The sequence below is a fragment of the Symphalangus syndactylus genome, chromosome 10 (assembly GCF_028878055.3).
Source record: "Symphalangus syndactylus isolate Jambi chromosome 10, NHGRI_mSymSyn1-v2.1_pri, whole genome shotgun sequence".
In the NCBI taxonomy this organism is placed as follows: domain Eukaryota; kingdom Metazoa; phylum Chordata; class Mammalia; order Primates; family Hylobatidae; genus Symphalangus; species Symphalangus syndactylus.
In genome coordinates, this window is record NC_072432.2 from 33,140,348 (window position 1) to 33,168,266 (window position 27,919).

The 27,919-nt window shown below is 38.0% G+C and overlaps 1 protein-coding gene and 1 long non-coding RNA gene across 12 annotated transcripts in view; one reads left to right on the forward strand and one right to left on the reverse strand.

Annotated features, from left to right (window-relative positions):
- Positions 1-27,919, forward strand: part of LOC134731623 (uncharacterized) — a 124,728-nt gene that overhangs the window by 84,499 nt on the left and 12,310 nt on the right. The gene's annotated exons all lie outside the window — the stretch shown is intronic.
- The window catches only part of TET2 (tet methylcytosine dioxygenase 2), a 136,135-nt gene continuing 124,161 nt past the window's right edge, over positions 15,946-27,919 (reverse strand). For all 11 annotated transcript variants that reach the window (XM_055296839.2, XM_055296844.2, XM_063611120.1 and 8 more), the window contains 3 exons: positions 25,891-26,028; positions 23,116-23,470; positions 15,946-20,988 (listed from right to left, as the gene is read on the reverse strand). In XM_055296839.2, the coding sequence (XP_055152814.2) occupies positions 19,517-20,988; positions 23,116-23,470; positions 25,891-26,028 (1,965 nt within the window). In that variant the 3' untranslated portion in view covers positions 15,946-19,516. The remainder of the gene's footprint in view (positions 20,989-23,115; positions 23,471-25,890; positions 26,029-27,919) is intronic.

The following is a 27,919-nucleotide window of genomic DNA, read 5'->3' on the forward strand; positions in this document are numbered from 1 at the left end:
GTAGCTTTCATAAGCAGCACCCACTGTTTCTCTTTATTTGAGATGTAAGTTAGGCAAAACAGACTAGACCTTCAGGTAGCCCCCAGACAGGTTAGAACTTTGCAAATGAGGTCTTCTCTGCCCCTCTAGTTTATGGGAAGGAACTGGAAACTGGAATGATTCCTCTTCCAGACCAAGACTGCCTTGCCAGTGAGGTGGTAGGGCAGAGGGTAAATAAAAACCGCATATGATTTTTTATCATTTTGAATACAGCTTTTTCTTGATTTTTGCATTTGCTTGATTGCTATAGACCTGTGATTATTTTTCCAGAGCTTCTGTAGGGTTAATGTAGCCAGCAGTTTCTTCCCTTTTTTCTGTTTCTTTTTTTCTTTTTTTAAGTGTTTCCATGGGGAAGTGAAGACTTGGAGCTTCCTAGTCTGCAGTTTTGTTGACAGTACTCCTAAACTCAGATTTTATGACTTTCTTTTTCTGCTCCTGGATGCCATGCTGGAGGTTTTATGACTTTTGGGGGGTTTATGAGTAGTTTGGGGGATGTTGATGGAAATTGATATTTCTGAATGATCTCTCCACTGAAATTGCTCTTAGGTACTATTACAGATTTCTGGATTTTGAAACTAAAAGTAACTAGAAAGTCCCACTAGAAGGCAAAGTAAAGAAGGTTTGGAGAGCTATATTTAGGGTTGAGAAAAATATCTTTAAAAAAAAAAAAAAAAAAAAAAAGACAGGGTAGGGTCTCTCTCTGTTGCCCCAGCTGGGATATAGTGATTATCCATGGACTCAGTCCTGCTGCTAATCAGCACAGGAGTTTTGAACTACTACAGTTCTGACCTGGGCTAGTTTACTGATCCTTAGGCAACCTGATTGTCTCCTGCTCATGAGAGGTCACCATACTGATGCCAAAATTAGTGCAAATACCTGATCAGCCTAGTGCACTACAGCCCACAACTGGACTCAAGCAATCCTCCTTCCTCAGCCTCCCCAGTAGCTGAGGTTACAGGCCGGAGCCTCAGCACTCAGTGAGAAAAATACTTTTCTCTCAATCTCATTTCCTCATTCTCTCAATGAGGAAATCATTGAGGGTACTACTCACAAGATCAATGTGTGTTGTTTATGAGATCTTAGGGGAGAAGATTTTTCTTTTTCTGATAGGCTTTAGAATACATAAATATACTCTGAAAAGTAGACAGGATATTTATCATCTTCATTTGCCTCATCAGGAAATTGAAACCTAATTAACAGAAGTTTTAGCCAGGTTTTTTCTGCCCCTTTTTTCCCTCCCTGAAAATGGAGGATTCTTATTTGCTGATGTGCCTCATGCATCTAGAATTGTGCCTGGAACATACCTAGTAGGCAGTTAATAAGTTATTTGTAACATGAATAAATGGGAGGAGCTAGTTGTCCATAGTAGGAAAAGTGATATCTTTGTTATCTTTTTAAAACTTTATTTAGTGAACTTTATAATGAAGTCTAACCTATATCAGAAAAGAGTACCAATCATAAGTACAAAGGTCAGTGAGCTTTCATCAAGTGCATACACTCATGTAACCAGCTTCCAGATACAGAAAAAGAATATTATCAGCACTTTGGAATCAGAAATTCCTCCGTCTCAAGCCCTCTGCCGGTCACTACCCACTACCAACCCCCATCTTCTCTGAAGTGTAACTACCCTGATTTTCAAAATACATGGATTTGCTTTGTCTATTTTGAACTCCATATGCACTAAATAATACACTATGTACTCTTGTGTATGGCTTCTTTTGCTAAATATTTATTAGATTCATCCATATTATTGAATGAGGGTATAGTTGAACTTTGTTACCTTTTGAAACTTTATAAAAATATTTTACTTTGAAATTAATCAATGCCAAGTGAAACTCAGATTTATAGAAAATTAAACTCCAATAACTATCATTTTTGGAACACGTAATGACAGAAACTATGCCAAGAACTAACATACACGAGTGATCTCATTTAATTCTCTGAGGTTTCCTGAGGTGTAGGTGTTATAATCCTCATTTTACTGACAAACTCAGAGAAGTTTACTAACTTGCTAATAATTTTGTAGTTGATGAAACCCTGTCTGGACCCAGGTCCCTCAATCAACCATGCTTATGCTTTATTAATCACCACTCTATTTGTCTCTCTCGTGTGAGACCCTTAAGAAATTTTTAATTGGATATGCATTTAGGTAAAGAATAGGGAAAAGTGAGGCTGATATTAACTTAGAGACAGCTGTCTTGTAGCCATGTGCACCACGTGATAGAACAGTTTGCCAGGGCCTCTTTGCTGTCATAAACTGTTTGTTTGCAGGCTCCTTTAGGTCTTGTTCTTTCATCACAACAGGCTAACTCAGGAACTGTGAGCCTAGGAGGAAAGAGGCATGGACCTGGCCTCCTAGCCTCTGTATTATAGATTTGGGTCTCAGGAGAAAGTCAGGAAGGACTGTGTTTATTTGCCTCACGAGGAAATTGAAACTTAATTGACAGGAGTTTTAGCCAGGTCTCTTCTGCCAAATTCAGCCAAATTCTCCTTTGACCTTTATTTTTTTTTAATTTAAAAATGCTTTATTTGCTGATTTAATAGGTTTGACCAACATTTAACTCCTGGTTTAGATCTTTCACTTTCCCAGTTCAGTAGGGGCAAAAAGCATATCCTGTCTTCTAGTCCTGTCCCTTTTAACATACTCTGCCTTAAAATTACTTTATTCTGTTTATATAAATAAACAGAATATAAGAAAATAATATATCTGTTTCAGGCACAGATATTATAAACATTAATTTTATGAAATGAAAATACAAATATTGTCATTTCCTCACTTTCTTCTCTTTGATTTTTTTTTCTGCTGCTAGCTCTTAGATTGTTTGGGCTTTTTATTAGTGTTTGATATGTATTTGGTAAGTTAGAAACTTGTGATGTCTCTCCAACTACTAGAGTTTCCACAGTCACTGGGGGATAGTAACCTCATCTGAGAGCAATTTAAGGCATTATGAGATTACAGACAGGGAATTATTTCCTTGCTTTGTGACTATCTTCTCTCTAATTTGGGAGTCCTAGTTATGCTTCATGATCAAGTGTTCTTTTGCTGTTATGTAAATCTGTTTTGTCAGAGGAAGAATCAGAGATCTTGCTTATGGGAAGAAGGGAGAAAGGGCTGTAGGGCTAAGCTAGCAGAGCTCTAAGATGTGCTCAGGGGAAGAAACCTCCTAATGTGAAGAAAGGGGAGGAAGAGAGATGAAAAAAAATTTTGTATTAATAGAAAAAAACACTTATTGCTACTTCACACTTAAAGCTTTACATTCACATTTAATCTTCACCATAGCCCTATGATGGGTGCATATTATACGGAGTTTTTTTCAGATGAGGCTCAATGTCCACAACTGAAAAAACTTCAAGTCTGAATCCAGAGCCAGGTAACTTCTGCTACAGTTGTCCCTTGTGTATCCGTCAGGTTCCTTGATCCCCCAAAGATACCAAAAATACTGGGATGTTCAAGTCCCTCATATAAAATGGCTTAGTATTTGTATATAACCTACACACACCCTTCCATATACTTTAGATCATCTCTAGACTACTTCTAATACCTAATATAAGAGGAATGTCATGTATGTAGTTGTTATAATGTATCATTTAGGAAATAAGAAAAAAGTCTTTACATGCTCTGCATAGATGCAACCATTCAGTTTTTTTTCCCGAATATTCCCAATGGTTGATTGAATCCACATATGTGGAGCATCAACTGTGTACTGTTTTCTGTGCTTCATTTCATTCCTTAAAACCAAAATAAAGAGCCTCCCAATGAGAGAAGGATGTGAGAGCGCCACAGGCAACTCAGTTTTCAAGCAACAACACTCACATTTCTATTGACATTACTATGTTTTTTGCAAGGAATAAAAGCAAGTGCTCAGTGAATATGCCTATAAGTCCTTAATTTCATGAATTATCAGAATTCATTCTTTTTGGGGGAGTGAGATAGGAGGTCAAGTAACTTTATATAACTACTATTTCACTAAATAGAATTCTCATTTTTGTGTGAATTAAGAATTGATTAGAAGCCTGCCTGGCCAGGATCAACTGGGAGCTGGAGTGACTTCCCAACTCGGGGAAAGGGTGAGTGAGAGACTTCCACATCCCCACTGTAAAACTGTGGAATCTGGGCTGTTGGAGAACCCCTTGACCCTCCCAACCCCTGAAACTAACATAGGGAGCTGCAGGGAGGTCACGGAATGAAACTGCTCCAAGAAGGGATCTTGCAGTGAGCCCCATACCTTTTCGGAGACCTAAGCAGCTATGGCAAGGAACCATTTCCAAATCTAGCCTGTAGCAGACTACACACTCACCTAGGACCCAGTGGTGCCAGGACTGAGGCACTACAGAAACTTGGGCCGTTGCTGATACAACTCGGGAGTGAGCTGGGAGTGCCTTCTCACCTGGCGTAGGAAGTGAGCAAGGTGTGGGCTGCAGCTGCTGCTGCCAGGAAGTGGGCAACCCCAGGATGGAGATTAGGATATAAACAGGGTGCGAGTTGCCTTTGGGACTTGCTTTTATGACCAAGAAGGTGTAAGCTAGGCATGGGCTTTCACTGCTGGAGGGGCCAGCCCCACTAAGACTGGGGTATGAGTGGGGGTTGCATGTTTCCCACCCATCGGCCCAGACTGTGACCACCCAGGCAAGTCCTCAGTGCAGCTGCTACTGCCTCTTTACCAAGCAGAGCACTCCACCTGAGGCCTGGGGATTGTCCACCCATGCCATCATGGCTGGTTGCTGCTATCACCATTAGGGAACCTGAACACAAGCCTGCCCAGCTCATTTTGCCTTCCCCCCAATCCAAGATAGATCACATAGCCTGGGGATGTGGGGATTGCCCAACCGATCCACCACCTCATGTACCTCAGCACTCCTACAGGCCTGAGGTTGGGCCTTAACTCACAGCCTGTACCTCCTCAGCTGGTATATACCTGCAAGCACCAACTGTGGACCTGGAGACAGGCCTGCCCAGCCCATCACAGCTACTGCCAATATCAATGCCCACTGATTAGGACCCAGAGAAATCATCTTGCCACGGCTACTGCTATTGCCCTTGTCACACCAGCTGTCTAGGACACTGAGAACCCCTCTACCCCTGCCACTACTGGCATCTGAGCAAGCCACCTTGAGGCCCAAGAATCAGGCCACCAGTAACAACCAACATAGGTTCTAGGGTACATCATCTTGAAGCACAAAGATAGGCATGCTCAGCCTACCACTGTCACCACTGGGGCCTTAAGACTGGCCTACCTGGCATCTTAGTCCCCTGTACAACTTCACTGTATCCTCCACTAATAACTACACCCTAACCCATTGAGGAAATCACAGAAACCAGTAACACTGTTTACAGCTAAAGAAATTATACGGAGAGTACCTACTGCATGCACCCGGAATCAAAGTTGAAGTGCCCTACTCAACCAACATCATAGATACATCTTCAGGAAAAATTCTCCCATATGAAAGTAAATTTAAAAATAAGAAGTGACTATTAAACCAGATGCACAGATATTAATGAAAGGACATAGACACAAAGCAAGAAAATACAACATCCCCAGAGGAACACTGTAATTCTCCAGCAAAAGATCTTCATCTAAAAGAAATATTTGAAATTCCAGATAAAGAATTCAAAATATTGATTTTAAAGCAGATCAGTGAGATATGAGAGCATTCTGACAAATAATACGAAGAAATTAGAAAAACAATTCAGAATATGAACAACTTTTCAAAAAGATATTTGAAAAAAGAACACAATAGAAATTCTACAAGTGGCAGGGTGTGGTGGCTCATGCCTGTAATCCCAGTACTTTGGAAGGCTGAAGCAGATGGATCACTTGAGGCCAGGAGTTCAAGACCAGCTTGGCCAACATAGTGAAACCCTGTCTCTACAAAAACTACAAAAATTAGCCGGCCTTGGTGGCGTATACCTGTGGTCCCAGCTGTTTGGGAGGCTGAGGCAGGAGAATCACTTGAACCCGGGAGGCAGGGTTTCAGTGAGCCAATATCGTGCCACTACGCTCCAACTTGGCTGACAGAGCAAGACTGTCTCTGCATCCCCGCGCACCCCCCTCAAAAAAAAATTCTAGAAGAATTCATTAAAGGAAATAGAAAATACATTTGAAAGCTTCAACAATAGACTAGACTAGTCAGAAGAAAAAAATCCTAAGACTTGAAGACAGGTCTTTTGAAACAATCTAGCTAGACAATAATGAAGAAAAAATAGGAAAGAATGAGCAAAGCCTTAGTTACATTTTGGACAAAAAGTGGTCAAATATTTAAATTATTGGTATCCCCAAGGGAAAAGGAACAAAATATTAGAAAACATATTTATAGTTTGTGTTTATTATTTCATATATTATCTTTATTTAACAAGATAATATATGAAAACCTCCTGGATCTAGCAAGAGATTTAGATATTCAGATACAGGAGGCTCAGTGATCCCTGGACCGAACAAGGCAAAAAGGTCTCTACGATACATTACAGCCAGACTAAAGTCAAAGATAAACAGCAAGTTCTAAAAGCAGCAAGGGAAAAGTGTCTAGTCACTTATAGAAGAAATCCCATCAGAGTAACAGTGAATTTCTTAACAAAAACCTTTCAGGCCAGAAGAGAATGGGATGATATATTCAAAGTGCTGAAAGAAAAAAAACTTCCAGACAATACTACACCTAGCAAAATATCTTTTATAAAGTCTTTTCCAGACAGGCAAATGCTGAGGAATATTTTACCACTAGAATAGTTCTACAAAAAATGCTTAAGGGAGTCCTAAACCTAAGAGCAAAAGGACATTTACCATCATATAAACACATGAAAGTGTAAAAGCTACTGGTAAAGAAATCACACAAAGGAGGAAGAGAAAGGACTCAAATGGTACCACTACAGAAATCCACCAGGATCACAATGACAATAAAAGAAAGGAATGAAAAAATATACAAAACAACCAGAAAATGATTAGCAATATGATAGGAATAATACTTCCCATATCAGTAATAATCTTTAACATAAATAGATTCAATTGTCCACTTAAATATTGTAGAATGGCTGAATGGATTTTTTAAAAACTATGATCCAACTATATGCTTCTTACAAAAAATTCACCTATAAAGACATATAGATAAAAAGCAAAGGGATAGAAAGTTATTCCATGCAAAATGAAACTGAAAGTGAGCAGGAGTAGCTATACTTAGATAAAACAGATTAAGTCAAGAACAGTTTTTCTTTTTTAAATTTTTATTTTACTTTAATTTCTGTGATACATGTGCAGAACATGCAGATTTGCCACATAGGTACACATGTGCCACAGTGGTCTGCCACACCCATCAACCTGTCACCTAGATATTAAGCCCTACATGCATTAGGCATTTGTCTCAATGCTGTTCCTCACCCCACCCCCTGACTGGCCCAGTGTGTGATGTTCCCCTCCCTGTGTCCATGTGTTCTCATTGTTCAGCTCTCACTTATGAGTGAGATCATGCAGTGTTTGGTTTTCTGTTCCTGTGTTAGTTTGCTGAGAATGACGGTTTCCAGCTTCATCCATGTCCCTACAAAGGACATGAACTCATCCTTTTTCATGGCTGCATAGTATTCTGTGGTGGATATATGCCACATTTTCTTTATCTAGTTTATCACTGATGGGCATTTGGGTTGATTCCAAGTCTTTGCTATTGTAAATAGTGCTGCAATAAACATACATGTGCATGTGTCTTTATAGTGGAATGATTATATTCCTTATGACCAGTAATGGGATTGCTGGGTCAAATGGTATTTCTGGTTCTAGATCCTTCAGGAATTGCCACACTGTCTTCCACAACGGTTGAACTAATTTACACTCCCACCAACAGTGTAAAAGCATTCCTATTTCTCCATAGCCTTGCCAGCATCTGTTGTTTCCTGACTTTTTAATAATTGCCATTCTAACTGGCGTGAGATGATATCTCATTGTGATTTTGATTTGTATTCAAGAACAGGGTTTTTTTAAAGCTTTATATATCAATAAAGGATCAGTTCAGTGACAGAACACATAACAATTCTACATATATATGCACCCAACACTGGAGCACCCAGATTCATAAAGCAAATATTACTACATCTACAGGAACAGATAGACTGCAATATATTAATACTGGGTTACTTCAACATTCCATTCTCAGCATTATACACATCATTTAGACAGAAAATCAACAAACATTGAGTTTAAACTGGATTTCAGACCAAATGGACCTGACAGACATTTAGAGAACATTCTATTCAACAACTGTGGAATATACATTCTTTTTATCAGCAAATGGACCATTTTTCAAGATAGACCATATGTTAGGCTGCAAACCAAGTCTCAACAAATGTCAAAAAATCAAAATCATATCAAGTATCTTCTCAGACCACAATGGGATACAACTAGAAATCAATACTAAAAACTTTGAAAGCTATAGTTATAAAATTAACATGCTTCTGAAGAAATTAACATGCAAATTACATTTTTTGACACAAGTGAAAATGGAAACACAATATACCCAAACTTGTGGGATACAGCAAAAGCAGTACTAAGAGGGAAGTTTATATCAGTAAATGTCTACATCAAGAGTGGAAAGATTACAAATTAACAATCTCACAGTGTACCTCAAAGAACTAGAAGCAAGAACAAATCAAACCCAGAATCAGCAGAAGAAAAGAAATAATAAAAATCAGAGAAGAACTAAATGAAGTCTAGACTGAGAAAGTACAAAGGATCAACAAAACAAAAAGTTGCTTCTTCAAAAAGATAAACAAAACTGATAAACTGCCAGGTAGACTAACCAAGAAGCATAGATCCAAATATGATCAAATGAAAAAGGAGACATTACAACTGATAACACAGAAATACAAACATTTATCAGAGACTATTACAAACAACTATACACAACAAACTGGAAAATCTAAATGAAATGAATAAATTCCTAGAAACATTCATCTTACTAAGATTGAATCAAAAAGAAATAGAAAACCTGAACAGATCAATAATGAGTAGTAAAATTGAATCAGTAATAAAAAGTCTCCTAACAACATTTCAGGACTGAATGAATCCTTAGTCAAATTCTACCAAATGTACAAAAAACTCCCTACTACCAATCTTTCTGAAACTATTCCAAAAAATTAAAGGTGAGAGAATTCTAACTCATTCAACAAGGCCAGCATCACCCTGATGCCAAAAATCAGACAAGGATATGAGGAAGAAGAAAACACGGCCAACATCTCTGATGAATATAGATGGCAAAAATCATCTACAAAATACTAGCAAATCAAATCCAACAGCACAACAAAAAGATAATACACCACAACCAAGTGAGATTTATCCCAGGGATGCAAGGATTGCTCAATATATGTAAATCAATAAACATGATATATCGACAAAAAAGGACAAAAACCATATGATTTTCTTAATAGATGCAGAAAAAGCATTTGATAAAATTCAACAATTCATGATGAAAACTCAAACTGGACATAGAAAGAACACACCTAAAAACAATAAAGACCACATATGACAAACACATAGCTAACATCATACCCAACTGGCAAAAGTTGAAATCCTTTACTAAGAACTGGAACAAGGCAGGAATGACCACTTTTGCCCTCTTATTCAACTTAATACTGGAAGTGTTCCCTGAGCAATCAGGAAGGAGAAAAGGCATCCAGATTTGCAAAGAGGAAGTCAAATTGTTCTTCTTTGCTGATGGGATGATCTTATCTCTAGACAAACCTAGAGACTCCATGAAAAAAACTCTTAGATCTGACAAATGAATAAAAGTTGCAGGACACAAAATTAGGATACAAAAATCAGTAGCATTTCTATTCACTAATCATGTGGCTGAGAAAGAAATCCCATTTACAATAGATAACCGCTCCCCAGCCCAAAAAAACAAACAAAAAAAAAACAAAAACAAACCCTAGGAATAAATTTAACCAAGGAGGTAAAAGATCTCTACAAGGAAAAGAACAAAATGTTGATGAAAGAAACTGAAGGCAACACAAATAGAAAAGTATGTATGCTCATGGGTTGGAAAAATTAATATTCAAATGACCACATTGGCCATGGCAGTCTATAGATTCAACACAATTCCTATCAAAATACCATTTTATTTCTTGACAGAATTAGAAAAATCCTAACATGTATATGAAACTCAAAGAGCCTAAATAGCCAAAGCAATCCTGAGCAAAGAACAAAGCTGGAAGCACCATGTTACCTAACTTCAAAATATATTACAAGTAACCAAAACAGTATGGTACTGGTTATATATATATACTAGTGGACCAGAATAGAGAATCCAGCAATAAAGCCACATATTTATAGTCAACTGTTCTTTGACAAAGCTGACAAGAACTTACAATAGAAAAAGGACACCCTGTTCAATAAATGGTGCCGGGAAAATTGTACAGCCACATGGAGAAGAATGAAACTAGACCTGATCTCTCACCATATACAAAAATCAACTCAAGATGGATTAAAGATGTAAATGTAAAACCTAAAACTACGAAAATAATAGAAAACCTAGAGAAAACATTCCTGGATATTGGTCAAGGCAAAGAATTTATGACTAAGACTTCAAAAGCATAGCCAACAAAGACAAAAATAGCCAAATGAGACTATATTAAACTAAAAAGCTGCTGCACAGCAAAGGAAACAATCAACAGAGTGAGAGAACAACTTGTTAAATGAGAGAAAATATTTGCAAACTGTTCATCTGACAGGGGACTAATATCAGAATGTAGAAGGAACTCAACAGGAAAAAAGCACAAATCTTTTTAAAAAGTAGGCAAAGTAAGTGAAGAGACATTTCTCAAAAGAAGATGTACATTTGGCAAACAAGTTTATAATCAGTAATCAGAATGATACAATCTATACTGATACAGATTATTACTGATTATTTGCCATTTGTATGGCAAACAGGCTTATGATCAGTAATAATCAGTAACGTATTTCAGTAATAATCAGAGAAATGTAAATCATATCCACAGTGAGGTATCATCTTATTGCCATTCATAATAGCTATTAGTAAAACAAAACAAAACAAACACATGTTGGCAAGAATGCAGAGAAAAGGGAACTCTTTTTTTTTTTTTGAGATGGAGTCTCCCTCTCGCCCAGGCTGGAGTGCAGTGGCTCGATCTCGACTCACTGCAGGCTCCGCCTCCGGAGGTCCTGCCATTCTCCTGCCTCAGCCTCCCAAGTAGCTGAGACTACAGGGGCCCGCTACCACGCCTGGCTAATTTTTTTTTGTATTTTTAGTATAGACAGGGTTTCACTGTGTGAGCCAGGATGGTCTCGATCTCCTGACCTCATGATCTGCCTGCCTCGGCCTCCCAAAGTGCTGGGATTACAGGCATGAGCTACCGCGCCCGGCCAAGGGAACTCTTTTTACATTGTTTGTGGGAATGTAAATTTTACAGCCACTATAGAAGACAGTATAGAAATTTCTTTTTTTTTTTTTATTTAGGTTTTAGGGTACATGTGCACAATGTGCAGGTTTGTTACATATGTATCCATGTGCCATGTTGGTTTGCTGCACCCATTAACTCGTCATTTAGCATTAGGTATATCTCCTAATGCTGTCCCTCCTCCCTCCCCCCAACCCACAACAGTCCCCAGAGTGTGATGTTCACCTTCCCGTGTCCATGAGTTCTCATTATTCAATTCCCACCTATGAGTGAGAACATGTGGTGTTTGGTTTTTTGTCCTTGGGATAGTTTACTGAGAATGATGTTTTCCAGTTTCATCCATGTCCCTACAAAGGACATGAACTCATCATTTTTTATGGCTGCATAGTATTCCATGGTGTATATGTGCCACATTTTCTTAATCCAGTCTATTGTTGTTGGACGTTTGGGTTGGTTCCAAGTCTTTGCTATTGTGAATAGTGCCGCAACAAACATATGTGTGCATGTGTCTTTATAGCAGCATGATTTATAGTCCTTTGGGTATATACCCAGTAACGGGATGGCTGGGTCAAATGGTATTTCTAGTTCTAGATCCCTGAGGAATCGCCACACTGACTTCCACAATGGTTGAACTAGTTTACAGTCCCACCAACAGTGTAAAAGTGTTCCTATTTCTCCACATCCTCTCCAGTACCTGTTGTTTCCTGACTTTTTAATGATGGCCATTCTAACTGGTGTGAGATGGTATCTCATTGTGGTTTTGATTTGCATTTCTCTGATGGCCAGTGATGATGAGCATTTTTTCATGTGTTTTTTGGCTGCATAAATGTCTTCTTTTGAGAACTGTCTGTTCATGTCCTTTGTCCACTTTTTGATGGCGTTGTTAGTTTTTTTCTTGTAAATTTGTTTGAGTTCATTGTAGATTCTGGATATTAGCCCTTTGTCAGATAAGTAGGTTGCAAAAATTTTCTCCCATTCCGTAGGTTGCCTGTTCACTCTGATGGTAGTTTCTTTTGCTGTGCAGAAGCTCTTTAGTTTAATTAGATCCCATTTGTCCATTTTGGCTTTTGTTGCCATTGCTTTTGGTGTTTTAGACATGAAGTCCTTGCCCACGCCTATGTCCTGAATGGTATTGCCTAGGCTTTCTTCTAGGGTTTTTATGGTTTTAGGTCTAAGATTTAAGTCTTTAATCCATCTTGAATTAATTTTTGTATAAGGTGTAAGGAAGGGATGTAGTTTCAGCTTTCTACATATGGCTAGCCAGTTTTCCCAGCACCATTGATTAAATAGGGAATCCTTTCCCCATTTCTTGTTTTTGTCAGGTTTGTCAAAGATCAGATAGTTGTAGATATGTGGCATTATTTCTGAGGGCTGTGTTCTGTTCCATTGATCTATGTCTCTGTTGTGGTACCAATACCATGCTGTTTTGGTTACTGTAGCCTTGTAGTATAGTTTGAAGTCAGGTAGCGTGATGCCTCCAGCTTTGTTCTTTTGGCTTAGGATTGACTTGGCGATGCGGGCTCTTTTTTGGTTCCACATGAACTTTAAAGTAGTTTTTTCCAATTCTGTGAAGAAATTTCTTAAAAAACTAAGAACTATCATTCAATCCAGCAATCCTAATATGACCTAAAAGGAAAGACGTCAGTACATCAAAGGGATCTCTGCACTGCATATTTATGGCAGCACTATTCACAACAGTAAAGACATGGGATAACCTATATGTCCATCAGTGCATGAACAGATAAAGAAAACGTGGTTTATACACATAATGGAGCAACCACAGAAAAGAACGAAATCTTGTCACTTGCAGCAATGTAGATGGCACTGAGGGGTCATTATTTTAAGTGAAATAGGCCAGGCATGAGACAAATATCATGTTATATGTGGGTTATCTGTGGGAGCTAAAATATTTGATCACACGGAGGTAGAGAGTGGAAAGACAGATAACAGAGACTGGGAAGGGTGATTGTGGGGAGAGGAGAGAATGAAGGGAACTGGGTTAAAGTATACAGATATATAGTAAGATAGAATAAAGTCAATATTTTGCCATGTGCAGTGGTGAACACCTGTAATCCCAGCACTTTGGGAGGCTGAGGTGGGCAGATCACCTGAAATCAGGAGTTTGAGACCAACCCGGCTAGCATGGTGAAACCCTGACTCTACTAAAAATACAAAAAATTAGCCAGGCGTGGTGGCGTGCACCTGTAGTCCCAGCTATTTGGGAGGCTGAGGTGGGAGAATCACTTGAACCCAGGAGGTGGAGGTTGCAGTGTCCTGAGGTTGTGCCACTGTACTCCAGCTTGTGCAACAGAGCAAGACTCCATCTCAGAAAAAAAATTAAGAGTAGGGTGACTATACTTAAGAAAAATGTTGTACTTGGGTGATGGATACCCTAAATTCCCTGGCTTCATCACTATGCATATTATATATATGTAACAAACTTTCTCACATACCTCATACGTTTGTGCCAAAAAAACTCATTAGAGAGTAAAATGCCAAATTGAAACAGCATAAAAAGAAGTCCCTCCAAAGAACTATATTTGTTGAGTATATATGTGAGGGAAAGCGTGGCTCTTTTAAAGAGTGAATGTTGCATGAGAAAACCAAGAAAGTTTGTGAGAAACTACCTGGTTAGAGAGGAGAATTTAGGCAGGTAGCCTCTAATATACGGGAACAAAAGCATCTTTGTTCTTTGAAACAATTCTCCTAGTAAAACCCAAATAACATAAATGAATTAATTCTAAGCATCTTTTGTGAATACTTTCTCATTCTTTCAACAACTTTGAGTGTATGGGGGGAGGGGGCGGTGGGGGTGGGGGAGATAAAGTCCCTGACTCCTTACGGATAAGTTGGGTGATTGAAGTTAATAAACAAGTGTCTTCATGAAACAAGCACCTCCCTCAAATCAATTAAGGGAAGAAAAGATGCTTCCCCATACCTTTTTTTTTTTTTTTTTTTTTTTTTTGATACTCGCCTCCAGATGGCCTTTAAACCAACAAAATCAATCTAAAATTCTCCACACTCTATGGATTAGGTGCCTTGTTGAAAAATGACTTTTCTAACTAAGTCTGGCTCTTACACAGCTGATGAGTGCTGGGCAGTAGAATCAGGCAGGACTCAAAGATAAGCTAGAATTACCCATAGTGGAAGGATTTTTATGATAAACCAACTGAAAAAAAGTGAGGAAGAAACGGGTGGTACTGTGTGACAGGGCAGCTGTGTGTGCCTACAAGAAAAGGTTTGTCCTTTGTATGTCTTTCCAGGAGAGGCAAGGGGCCAATAAAGCTTTGTGAATGCTGGCTCCTCTGTCATTTCCAGCTGTTTCCCCTGTTCAAGTCCACCTGCAGGCTCAGAAGCAGCAGGCCTTCCCACACGTTCTTTTGTGGTGTGCTAGCATCACCAGCCTCCACTAGTAGAGATCCTAGCAGAATGGGGCTCTAGCAGGAAAGGCTTTTGAGCTTGTGGAGTCTAAAATGCTCCCTGCCCTGGGCAGTGGAGACTTGCAAATGTGGAGTGGGAGGCTCCCAAGGTTCAGCCAGATGATGGATGGTGAAATGAGGGTTGACAATGTGCTCAGAGGGTTGAAATTAAAACAAAAGCCAAGTCATTAGATCATTGTGTTTTAACAGTGATGTTGTGGCTTCTCTTAATATCCTGGCTTGCAGAGTCCTGGAGGAATCTCCCAGTCAATAAGCTCAGAGCTTACTAAATGGTAGTCATTTTCTGGGTTGCACTATTTGAATCAGATTTGGCCCAGGCTGAAAAGAGAGAAATGTGAGAAAGGGAATTCCTTTACTTCATGCATGATGAAAATGATTTCTCTGCCAATTTGGGAAGGAATGGAGGGCTGGAAGATTCCCACAACTATTGTTTAGCATCTTGTGGTTCTAGGAAGTGTTTCAGCTGGAGTGCACTGATATTATGTATGGGATGATTCACATGGCAGAGAATGGGTAGAGATGAGGACGATTTAGCCTCAAGCTCCTTGAAGCCATGTGGGACTAGATGAGGACAAGTATATTTGTCTGATACCTTCCAGGCCACCTCTTCCCATTCCTCCAGCTTACCACTCTGCCTTTCTGACGTACAGGAAGAAGCATCTTCCCTTAAGAAGAGTAGGCAAGAAGTGGAAAGTGAGAGTCTGAAAATAGAGTTGGCCTTAGTTCTAAGCAATATGAATTCAACCTTAGTGCACCTGCTATCACTGAAACCCTTCACAAAACACTGGAGGGGACAATCTAAGATTAGAGTTGCTTTACTCTATATCTGATTTACATTGTCTACACATGCAAAGTGAATACACTAAAAAGTTAGTTGGAAGGAAAAGTGAGTGAATATCTACACCATTTAACCAGAGAAATACTTTGGCCTTAATTTGGGTATTATCTTAGATATAGTTTAACATAAGACTAACTATCTATCTTAAAAGTGTCTTTAAAAATTATTTTTTATTCCCTTTTCTTCATTGAGGTGGCAGTCATTCAAGCACTAAAAAAACTTCAGGATGACAACACTTAGAGTGCATTAAATAAATATAAATTTTATTAAAAACACTCACATAGCATTATCAGGAATGATATAATAATAAACAGCTTTCAAATAACCTGCATTCATAACATTACAATACTTACAGTATTTATAACCATCCTCAGATCTTATAAACAAACCAAACATCTCATGAAAATGAAATGAAACTAGTTTAAAAAAAAGCATAGAAAAATGCACACAGAAGTTCATTATCTTAGTGTCAAACTGCAAAAGTTTCCTACACAAGTTAACCACTAGCTTTAGAAGTGAACTGTACATCACTGTGCGTCAATCAAGATGAAAAATTCATTCAAGTAAAGTTGACACCACTCAGAAGCATTTTCAAGTATGGCTATATAGTCAACCTGATATTCCTATATTAGCAAATTGTAGATCTGCTTTCCATTCATTCTAACTGAGGCAGGTTTTATATTTACAATTATAGATCTGATATTTACAATATGCCACTCAATTTCTTCTCTTCCTTATGTAACCTCTCCCCAACCCCCCAAACTATACTTCCTGTTCTTGTTGGCCAGCAGTTTAACAAATGACAGTAGGTGACACAGAAATCAAATATTAAGAGTGGATGATCAAAATCACCAAATGCACATGTAGTAATCAATGTTTGGGGCTAGATATTATGGTATACAAAAAACATTAAAATCATGTGGTTTGTAAGCAAAGCAAACATTTTTGGAAATGTTTGCAAATTGGACACAACCACAAATTCAAGAAATTTTTTAAAAAGACAAAAGCCAGCTTACAAAGATTTGACCAATAAAACCCAAAGGCCTCCTCTGATTAAGAATTTATTTTAAGGCCGGGCGCGGCGGCTCACGCTTGTAATCCCAGCACTTTGGGAGGCCGAGGCGGGCGGATCACGAGGTCAGGAGATAGAGACCACGGTGAAACCCCGTCTCTACTAAAAATACAAAAAAGTAGCCAGGCGTGGTGGCAGGCGCCTGTAGTCCCAGCTACTAGGAGTGGCTGAGGCAGGAAAATGGCGTGAACCCAGGAGGCGGAGCTTGCAGTGAGCCGAGATCGCGCCACTGCACTCCAGCCTGGGTGACAGAGCGAGACTCCGTCTCAAAAAAAAAAAACAACAAAACAAAACAAAAAAGAATTTATTTTAAATACCAGTAAGCAAAAATATATTTAGGCCAAAATGTAATTGTACAATCTATTGCACACCATACCTGTAGGTGTTTGCCTGTTTAAGGGAAGTCCACATAGAGTATGTACCTTCAGTGATTACAGGATCAAAAAAACTTCATTTAGAGAGTTAAAAGTCTGGCCAACAGCCACTTGCCAAACTCCTGCCTTACAATTTTTCCCTTTATCAACTCAGTGCATTCTATTTTCATGTAATTTTTTTTCCTGCTTGAAACAGTCAAAAGATTCCTCAAACTTTTAAAATGCTTTTCTTTACAATAAAAAGAGCCAACAGATTTACAAAATTAGTTTTAGTTACATCAGTACATGTACAAGTAAAATAGAAGGGATTCAAAATAAAAGGGTTAAATCCCTGACAAAGAATATATTTATTAACCTACAACAATTTTACATAAACACAGGTGACATGTTGGCATAAGGAGAACATGAGCTGAAATATCCCTGAATTTTTAGAACAAAAAGGTTGAAGTTCAAGTTATACTTGCTAAGAAATCAAGTATTGAAAAAAGGTATGTTTTTTTTTTTTAACAATAAAAAAAAGGACTTGGAAAAAAATGATGGTACACAATGCTTTCACTCTCAGTTCAATATCCTATTGCCAAACTAGTGTTGAGGTATATGACAAGTAGGAACATCACTCAAACATTTAATGAATTCTTAGCTCACATTATGATATATTTGTAGCAGGCTGAGTAGCACCATCATGATGTGAATTCTGCTTCAAACTCATATATATATATGTATATAATTTTTTTACAGTACTAAAATACTAAAGCATTGCGTTAAAAAAGTTTTGTTTACAATTTAATTTACTATACAACTCTTTCACTTCTTTATACAAATTAATGATTTAAAACCACCACAGCAAACCAGCTGCCTGTTTTTGTTTCTTTTTAACTGACAGATTCACATGGAACTAACCCTGTTTATTCATCTTATGCAGGCATCAGTCTGCTCAATCCTCTTGTTAAAGAGGACACTTAAGCTAAGAAATGACAACATCACAATGTACATAATTATCAACACAAAGGCAGACTGCCATTCAGTTCTCTGAAGAGCATATGATCCATAAAATAGCATAGGCTTCAGTGAACTAGCTTTGTTGAGTCTGCAGCATGCGGCTAATTATTACCTGCAGCTAATAGAAAATTCTTAAAACTGTACATTTTTGAGCAATGAACTTGTCATACAATTTTGTATAAAACTGTTTTACAGTATAGCATGTGAGATGAGCACCAGAAAACATGTTTTGTGGACTAACGTATTCCCTTGAATCCAGTAAGCCCCATGGTGGATTTAACTGGATGTGTTAAAAATGGACACAATTGCTCATCAGCAGATGCATGGCTAAAAGCAAAAATATTTTAAAAGCTTTGTTTCCTTAAAAAAATCAACTTTGCATTCTAAAATGAAAGTAAACTTGTTTTTTAAACATCTCAGTACCTTAGCATTGTTCAAGTTGTCAAAGCTTAGGTAGACAAAGTGCTTCTAAAACACCATTTAAAATATTTATACATATACGTGTGTGCACATATACATGTTTGTGTATATATGTACATATATACGTTTATTGTCCTACAAGGACTTCACTGGATGAGCAAAATCCAGAGGCCTTTAAAATGTCCACATTTTAAAAACTAAGCTTCTGTAAGAATAGGGAATTATGATAAAAACTTGAATGAAAAGTTACCCCTATTATTCAAGGGCACTGGAGTACACTGATAGCATCTTGATATAAAGGCATTAAATTTTTAGCTATTAAAGACACCATTTTCTTAGCACCATTTCTTAGAACATCCAAACAAATTCAGTGTTTTCCTGCTATTCATGTTTCCTGTAGCTATTCTGATAAATAAAAGTTAATATTAAGATTACAGTAAAAACTGCATTTCAAAAGCCATAATTCCAGTATTTCAGTACATCATATATTCAGCACCAGATGGTATTTTAAGATTCCTATCACTGTAATACTACAGTACTTGTTTGATTTGTGTTCCATGACTATGCAAACTTGATATTATTAAAAGTGGTCACAGATGTGTAGAGTTGTAAGGGGGGTGGAAATCACATTTACATATCATCTCGTCCAATAATAGAACCAGTGTTTAAAAATGTAAATTGTGGAACACTTTCTTCCCCACCTTCTTTTTGCATAGAATGCTTTGGTCTTTTCCTAAATGCCATTTGTGACCACTTGGGAGCCAGTGAAAATTAAGTGCTGTGGTAAGATAACCTCTTTTGTTGCTGCTGAGCTGAGGTTTTTCCCACCACATTTGTCATGAATACTGTGACCTTTCCCCACTGCCTACGTCACGAGAACTATACTACTGACAGGTTGGTTGTGGTCTTTTCAAATGAGGTAACCAATAAAAGGGGGTGATATCATATATATCTGTTGTAAGGCCCTGTGACCCGAGTGAAGGCATATGGAGATGTAGTTACTGTGGAGTCTGTGGTCACGGACATGGTCCTTTCGGCAACGGACTTGATGAAACGCAGGTAAGTGGGCTCTGAAGGTTCATGTGGCTCAGCAGGCTCCCGTTTCACTTTTTTGCCATGGGATTTCTGAGGCACATAGTCTGGGCCATACTTTTCACACTCTTCCTCTTTCTCACGGGCTTTTTCAGCCATTTTGGCTTCCCAAAGAGCCAAGCCATGTTTTGGCTCATTCATGCTCTTATGCTGGTAAAAGACGAGGGAGATCCTGGTGGGGTGATTCCTATTGGGATTCTTTAAAGGGGTTGTGGCATGCAGCTCACGCTTTGCACACTCAATGAGAATTGACCCATGAGTTGGAGCCACGGCCACTCCCCCAATGTCAGGATCCAGAAAGCTCTGCTCACTGTCTGACCAGACCTCATCGTTGTCCTCTGCACCAGAAGCCACACCCTGGACTGGTGCCAATGGCTGCTTTTCCTGACCATTAGCATCACTTAATTTGTGTAAGCCTCCTTGGACACAAGCAGTTCTATCATGGTTAAGGGCTGGAAGCATCTTTGATAACCCATTAGCTGTGTGGGAAAGCATGTCGTTCTCCTTGTTTTGGAGATGCAGGGCATGAAGAGAGCTGTTGAACATGCCCGGAGCTGCACTGTAGTTATGGATTATGTGAGAAGGTGAATGATGCTCACCATTTTTATAGTCCATGTTTGGATTGCTCAGATTGGGTGGTAATCTAGAGGTGGCTCCCATGAAGTGGCCATCCATCTCATGAGTGGGATAAGGAGGCAATTTCCCTACATGATGTACATTTGGTCTAATGGTACAACTGCTGAAACCATCTCCCTGCATATTTTGGTTTCCATAACCTAAGTATTTAGATGTAAAACTCTGGCTATTTCCAAACCTTGGCTGGTAAAGTGTATGGATGGGTGGTAGACTGAGCTTAGACAGAGGGTCTTGGCTTGGATACCTATACAGATCCATGGGCTGAGACTGGGGAGAATAGGAACCCAGATATGGGGAGCAGTTGTCCACTGATAGGTTTCCATTGCATTGATATGATGGATATTGGGTATTCTGATTCAAAAGCCCAGGGTAAGGGTTCATGGGATTAGAAGAATTCAAATATGAACCTGCAGCTTGAGATGAGGTGGAATAGAAGTTCATAGGGCTGGTGCTTCCATAGATATCTGAAGTGTGTGAAGAGCTTGGATAAGGACTAACTGGATTGGGCCGTCTCATGTATGGATTGGTGGATCCAGAAGCAGAGTAAGAGTTGACAGACTCTGTCTGAGGGTGATGTGGCTGCTGCTGTTGGGGTCTCTGCTGCTGCTGGGGCTGTGGTGGCTGCTTCTGTAGAGGCTGGGGTTGCTGAGACTGCTGCACGACTGGTCCTGAAAGTCGCAAAAGTTCTGTGGACAGGGCAAGAGAGAACAGAAACAGATATCTTTGATGTTGATGATTATTTTATGAAGGCTAGTGAAGATACTTAAATGTATGTAAGAAACTCCACTAGGAATGTACAACACCCATTAAGCAAAGATAAGAGCAAAGTCAGGGTTCTGATCATTGTCCAGCACAATTTTTTGTCTAAGGCGTTAGAAATGCAGAACTTAGTGAAAAAAATGTAATAAACATCCAAAGCCATTCCATTGAGAGCAAAATGTTCTTTGGAACTTCTCAGCATGTCTCTGCTTGAAGTGCCTCCTTTTTCCTCCCTCTCTCCCTGTCCTTCCTTGGTGTAGTCATCCCTTCCTCAAGGGACCACTGTGACCTCATCTTCTAGTGCTTTTGTAATACTCAACTGCAAAGATAGATCTGATAAAGCAATACTCACAATGTATTATAGTTATGTTTTTAGCCCTCTCTTCACCCCCACTGCTAAGTAAATTCCTAAATGGGAAGGACAATGTTTTATTTTACTTTACTTCTTCATTGCCTGCCATGCAATGGAATTTGCTACATAATTAAAATAAGATTTATTATGCAAGATTCGGGAATGTTGTGAAAAAAAGAATGAGACGCATTTAAACACGAAAAGCATCTTATATAATCAACAAATGCTACTTTATGAGCAGGCTTTCCAGAAAGGAAGTTAACACAGTTGTAGATAACACTTTAAAGAAACTTTCAGTTTTGTAAATGAAACTTTTAAAAGTCATACTTCTGTTTTGACCTCACTTTAAAAAGTCATATGAGTTAAGAACAAATAGATGAAACTGCAGTGGCAGTTCTGAGAACAGAAGGGATTATTACCTGCAGAAGCCAGTTAAAAGGGAGCAGAGACAAGGTTCTATCTGATTATATTTCACAGCTAACCTAAGTGAACAGTATTTACTTAGTGTAAGTCAACCAATCAATAAACACTTATCAAGTGTCTTTAGCATATTCTAAATTATTTAACTTAGTTCCTCTGAGCTTGGAAATGAATCAGTAGAGAAATTTGACTTCATGAAGCAGCAAAGATGGCTAGTTTTAAGCAAACTGGTTTGCTTTTGTTAATGGCCAGGCCAATACCATCTCCAAATTTTGGATTTTTTTTTTTTTCTTTTTACAAACTGCAGACATAAAGCAAGAGGCTATAGAAAGAAAATAACTTAGTATTCATGAATAATGTTCTATTGTTATTACTACAGCTGTAATCTATTTTGATGGGTAAAAGTTTTGTAGGATATCTACATGTAGAACCCCTCCCAAACCACAGACTCAGCATGTCTAAGGAAAGGTGTTTCATTCTCCTCTCTCTCTCTCAATCATATTTTCAAACTTATTTCAATAAATAGTACTGTTTTAGAAACCTGAAACAGTAAGTTAAGTTTAGGTTTAAAACTTTGGAGTCATCTTTAAACTTTTCTTCTCTTTCATTCCAATGTTTTGTCACCAATGTATTGATTTTCTTTTTCGCATTTTGGAAGAGCTCATTTGCATCATTTTGCTATATCTTTGCTACTAACCAACAAAATTCAAGGTCTTGTTACCTCAGTCCTGGTTTACTGTGTTTATCTCCAAACTATTAGCTCTTCTATAATTTGGCCTACTGTCAAATTACAATGAATTTCATCGTATCACTTACCTGTTAAAAAAAGTTGCTGTTTATTATAGAATAAAATCCAGACTTTTCCATGTTTTCCATGTTGATGGTGCAATATCTCATTACCATCTCTGAGAACAAAGCCTGGCCCTTGCTACTTTAGAGAAGACTCTGGCACAGAACTAAGACCATGATTGATACAACTTTCCAAAATTAACAATGTTCATTTTACAATGAGAGCACATGGACACATGGTGGGGAAGTGGGGACAACACACACTGGGGCCTGTTGGTAGGGGTGCATCAGGAAGATGCTGGGCTTAATACCTAGGTAATGGGTTGATCTGTGCAGCAAATCACCACGGCACATGTTTACCTGTATAACAAACCTGCACATCCTGCATGTGTACCCCAGAAATTACGAGTTGATGGGGGCAAAACCAAAATAATTTTCATTTTTAATATACCATGCAACACATTTATCTACAAATGCTTTACATTAAATTTACCTGCCAACTGTTTAGCCTGGCTTGCGTTTTCAGTTTGTTTTGTACGTGATGGGGCTGACTTTTCCTTTTCATTTTTATTTGAGCTGTTCTCCAGGGAGGAAAGCTTTTCAGCTGCAGCTTTCCTGGCTTCTAGTTTCCTTTGTCGGCAAGTCTTGACTGGCTCTGCTAACATCCTGACTTTCCGCCGAAAAGAACTCAGTACCTGAATGGCACCACTCCGTTTTTTCTCCTCCTGAGCTTCCACACTCCCAAACTCATCCACATCAGAGACTTTGTATAAAGGCAGAACGTGAAGCTGCTCATCTTCAGGTTTTCCTCCAAATTCTCGATTGTCTTCTCTAGTGAGAGTGCATACCTGGTAGGGAAGTAAGACATTACAGCCTCAGCTACAGGTCCCAAAGAAAATGTGTGGGTGTGTGTGTGTGTGTGTGTGTGTGTGTGTATCTTTCTCCTCTCAGTATCCAGATTTGTGTTGGTGGCCTAGTTGATCCAGATCAGTGACATATATATTACCATAAAACCATTCTACCTGTTATTAATGAAAATAGCATCAAAATGGTACAGGGAGATAAGACAAATTGACATTGCCCACCCACCCTTTCTCTGAGTGTATCAGGAACAGTTACCTGTGGTGACCCTTGTTCTTCACATATGTTTCTCTCTATGGGAAGACACAACACTCCCCCAAAATGAAGCACTCTCTTGCTTTTCACACTTCAAAAATAGATGTGCTAGATGTGAAGCCTCTTCAAAAACAGGCTAAAAGTTTTTTCTACGAAATGACTTCCTCTGTTTTTGGTAGTATCACATTTGCCTCATCTCATACTTCTGAACACAAATTTCATGTCTTTTCACATATCTGACACCTAATTCTGTTTAAGAAATTTCCATAAGATAAGTGAAGTAAAAATATAAAAAATGAAAGGTAAAGATTTGGCTGATATAGGTAATATGCAACTTAATACTATTTTCACTCTCTTTTCTCTCCTCCTTTGTACTCTGTCAAACCTAACTTTCTCTTTTCTTAATTTCTTTTCTGAAATATGACCACATATAAGTGGGTACTCCGAAAAGGGTAAGGGGTGGAGGGAGGAAAGCTACCTCTGTTGCTTTGATAATTGAATGGTACTTTGTCCTTTAGTTACCACAATTACACTAACTTTGGTAAAAGATTATTTGTGGTTTTTAAATACTAGTTTTTGATCAATGGAGACAATGTGATCTAATGTGATCTAAAATAAAATTAGAAGATATTCTTGAGAGAAATGTGATCATAATGGACCGACTTTAGAAATAACTTTAACATGAGATGGTATTAATGAGCCTGTCACTTCCTACACAGAAAGGTCTTCAAATTCATGTCTCTGAGCACCTTGTTACTTTTCCCATACATATTTAACCCTATTCAGTTCTTATCTAGTGCTCCTTTCCATTTTACTTCACAGAACCCATGCTCTATCAGAGGCAAATTCGTCTTGATTCTAAACATCCTTCTCATCATCTTACTCTCTGTCACCTTGCTGGAATGAAACATGGTTATATTAGGATGCACTATAGCTCCAGTTATCATTTACTACTTCTGCTTTTCAGAAACTAGCATAGCCTCCTAATAATGAGCAGGTGCTGAGTACATGATTAGTGATGATTTTAGATGTTGGAGTGGTTGGTAGGCCTTGTGTTTGTTCTTCTGGATCAGAAGTTAGGAAACCGGAAGCTATGGCTAATGTGCCTCACAGCTTGTGTTTGTATGGCCAGTAAACTAAGAATGGTTTTTACATTTTCAAGGAGTTTTTAAAAAACAAAACAAAACAAAAAAAACCCACCAAACAATGTGACAGAAATCCTATGTGGCCTGCAATCCCTAAAATATTTACCATCTTGCCGTTTATAGAGAAGAGTTTTCCAATTTCTGATCTAGACCATTAAATGAATACCTTCTCTGCTTCTCAACAAAAACTTCACACCAGCTTCTTCAAATTACTTCAGCTATCATCTAATACCTCCCTGAATGCTTTTCTGCCCTAGAATATGACTTTAATACCTGATATCTATTTCCATATTCTCACTGGCCATCTTCTTCAACTACACCTACATCCATGTTGATGATTCATTAGGCTGATTGATTTATAGTTTTTTTAACAGAATATTTTGTTCTTTATCTCTACTCTGGGTCATCCCTTTAGATGCAAAATTATACCCTGAACCCTTTGTTGGTATAGAACATATATATATATATATATATATAAAAATAACATATATCTATTTTCCCCTCACCACTGCCTCCAATTACAAGACCAATCCATTTTACCCGCTGTAATATGTAGTCAGGCTCTTTTGCACTGTGAATCTTTTACAATAGGTTACCACAGTTACTGTGACAATGATGATGTCTTTCTCATTTATGCTTCTCTCTCTGTAAGGTGAATATGCTTCTCTCTCTGTAAGGTGAATGGCTTGTATATGGGTTTTTGCTTAACTGATTACAATCTATCAGGTAACTGGCACTGAATTTTGAGATTTTCCTGGCAGTTAACTGTAACTGGCAATGAATAGTCACTGGTTTAGATTAACAACAAGGATTTCCACGATTCTGCCTGCCGCCATGTAAGACGTGACTTTGCTCCTCATTTGCCTTCAGCTGTGATTGTGAGGCCTCCACAATCTATGAGTCAATTAAATTTCTTTCCTTTATAAATTACCCAGTCTTGCATATGTCTTTATTAGCAGTGTGAGAACAGACTCAACAGCTGCTAAGCTGTCCTCAGCCCAACTTACCAATGTGCTGCCATTCTGCATGTTGTGCAAGTCTCTGTGGGCATGAGCACAGAAGTCCAAACATGCAGTGACCCCTGAGAATGGACGGCCTTCCTTCAGACCCAGACGGCACTCTGGTGCTCTGTGTTCATATTCAATCTGAAAAATAAAAGTGTGTGTGAGTGGGAAAGAAGTTAGTTTTACTCTTACACCAAAAACTCACTAGTATTTAGACCATTTAGAACTTTAAAAAAATGTTTTGAACTTTATATCCAGAAACAAAATGGAATGACACAAAATAGAGCAAATATCTTGACATGGTAAAGTTTTTATTTTATAGTGTTATTGAGGCCATAAAGTATGCTATTTGAGTTTTGATATATATTTGTCACAACCAAAATAAAGTACATATTCATTACTCTTAAAAATTTCCTCATGCCCCTGTATAATTCATGCTTCCTGCTTTGTTCCCAGACAACTACTAATCTATCACTACAGATTTTCATTTTCTAGAATTTCATATAAATGGATTTATTTGGAGTTAATTTTTATAAATGGTGTGAAATTAAGGATCAAGATTAGCTTTTTTCCCGTATGGTTTTCCAACTGTTCAGATATTACTGGATAAAATGGTTATCCCTTCACAATTGAATCATCTTTGTTAAAAATCAATTGACCATATTATATATGTTGGGTCTACTTAAGGATTCTCTATTCTGATCCACTTGTGTATAATGGTGTGTATGTAGGTATGTCAATTTCAAACTTTTTAAAAATTTTATTTATTTATTGAGAGAGTCTCACTCTGTCACCCAGGCTGGAGTGCAGTGGTACGATCTGGGCTCACTGCAACCTCCGCCTCCCGGATTCAAGCGATTCTCAGGCCTCAACCTCCCAAGCAGCTGGGACTATAAGCACGCGCCACCATGCCCCACTAATTTTTTGTATTTTTATTAGAGATAGAGTTTTGCCATGTTGGCCAGGCTGGTCTCAAACTCCTGGCCTCAAGTGATCCACCCACCTCGGCCTCCAAAAGTGCTGGAATTACAGGCGTGAGCCACTGCGCCTGGGCAATATCAAACTGTCTTGACAGACAGTAGCAAGTATAGATTTCAGTAAATCTGAAAACCATGCAATATATAGTCTCAAATTCTGCTCTTCTTTTAAAATATTGTTTGACTATTCCAAGTCCTTTGCATTTCCAAGTATATATATTTTAGAGCCATCTTGTCCAATTCTTTCAAAAAACCTGCTGAGGTTTTGAAACATCATGTATTGAACATATTGATTAGTTTGGGGAGAACTGACATCTTAATAATATTTAGTCTTCTGATCCATGAACATAGTGTATCTCTCCAGTTACTGAAGTTTTCTATCATTTATCTCAGCAATGTTTTAGTTTCCAGTATATAATCTTCTACATTTTTGTCAAATTTATGTCTAAGAATTTTATATTTTTGATGCTATTTTAATGCTTTATTTATTGCTAGCGTATAAAATACACTTGAATTTTGTATTTCACAACTTTGCTAAATTCATATATTAATTTCATTTTCTGGTAGATTTTTTGAGACTTCTTATGTAGACAAACATGTTATCTGCAAATAAGTACAGTTTTATTTTTTCCTACCCAATCTTGACTGCTTTATTTATTGCCTTACTGCACTTTCTAAAATTTACAGTTTGATGTTGAATAGAAGTAGTTGGTTAAAAATGGACATTGTTGTCTTGTTCCTTATCTTAGGGGTCAAGTATTAGTCTTTCACCACTAAGTATAGCATTAGCTTTTGGCTTTCCATTTATGTATTTAATAGGTTGAGAAAGTTTCCTTTTATGAATGTTGAATATTATCAAATGGTTTTTCTGCACCTACTGCAATAATCATATTTTTTCCTGTTATGTCTTTTTAACATTATTTTTTGTGTTAAAAATATCTTTTTATTTGTATCTTTATATTTAAAGTGGTTTTCTCTTGGTTTTTGCTTTTTTTTCAATATCACAAGCTCTGTGTTATAATTAGGGGTGTTAAAACCATTTACATTTAATGTGG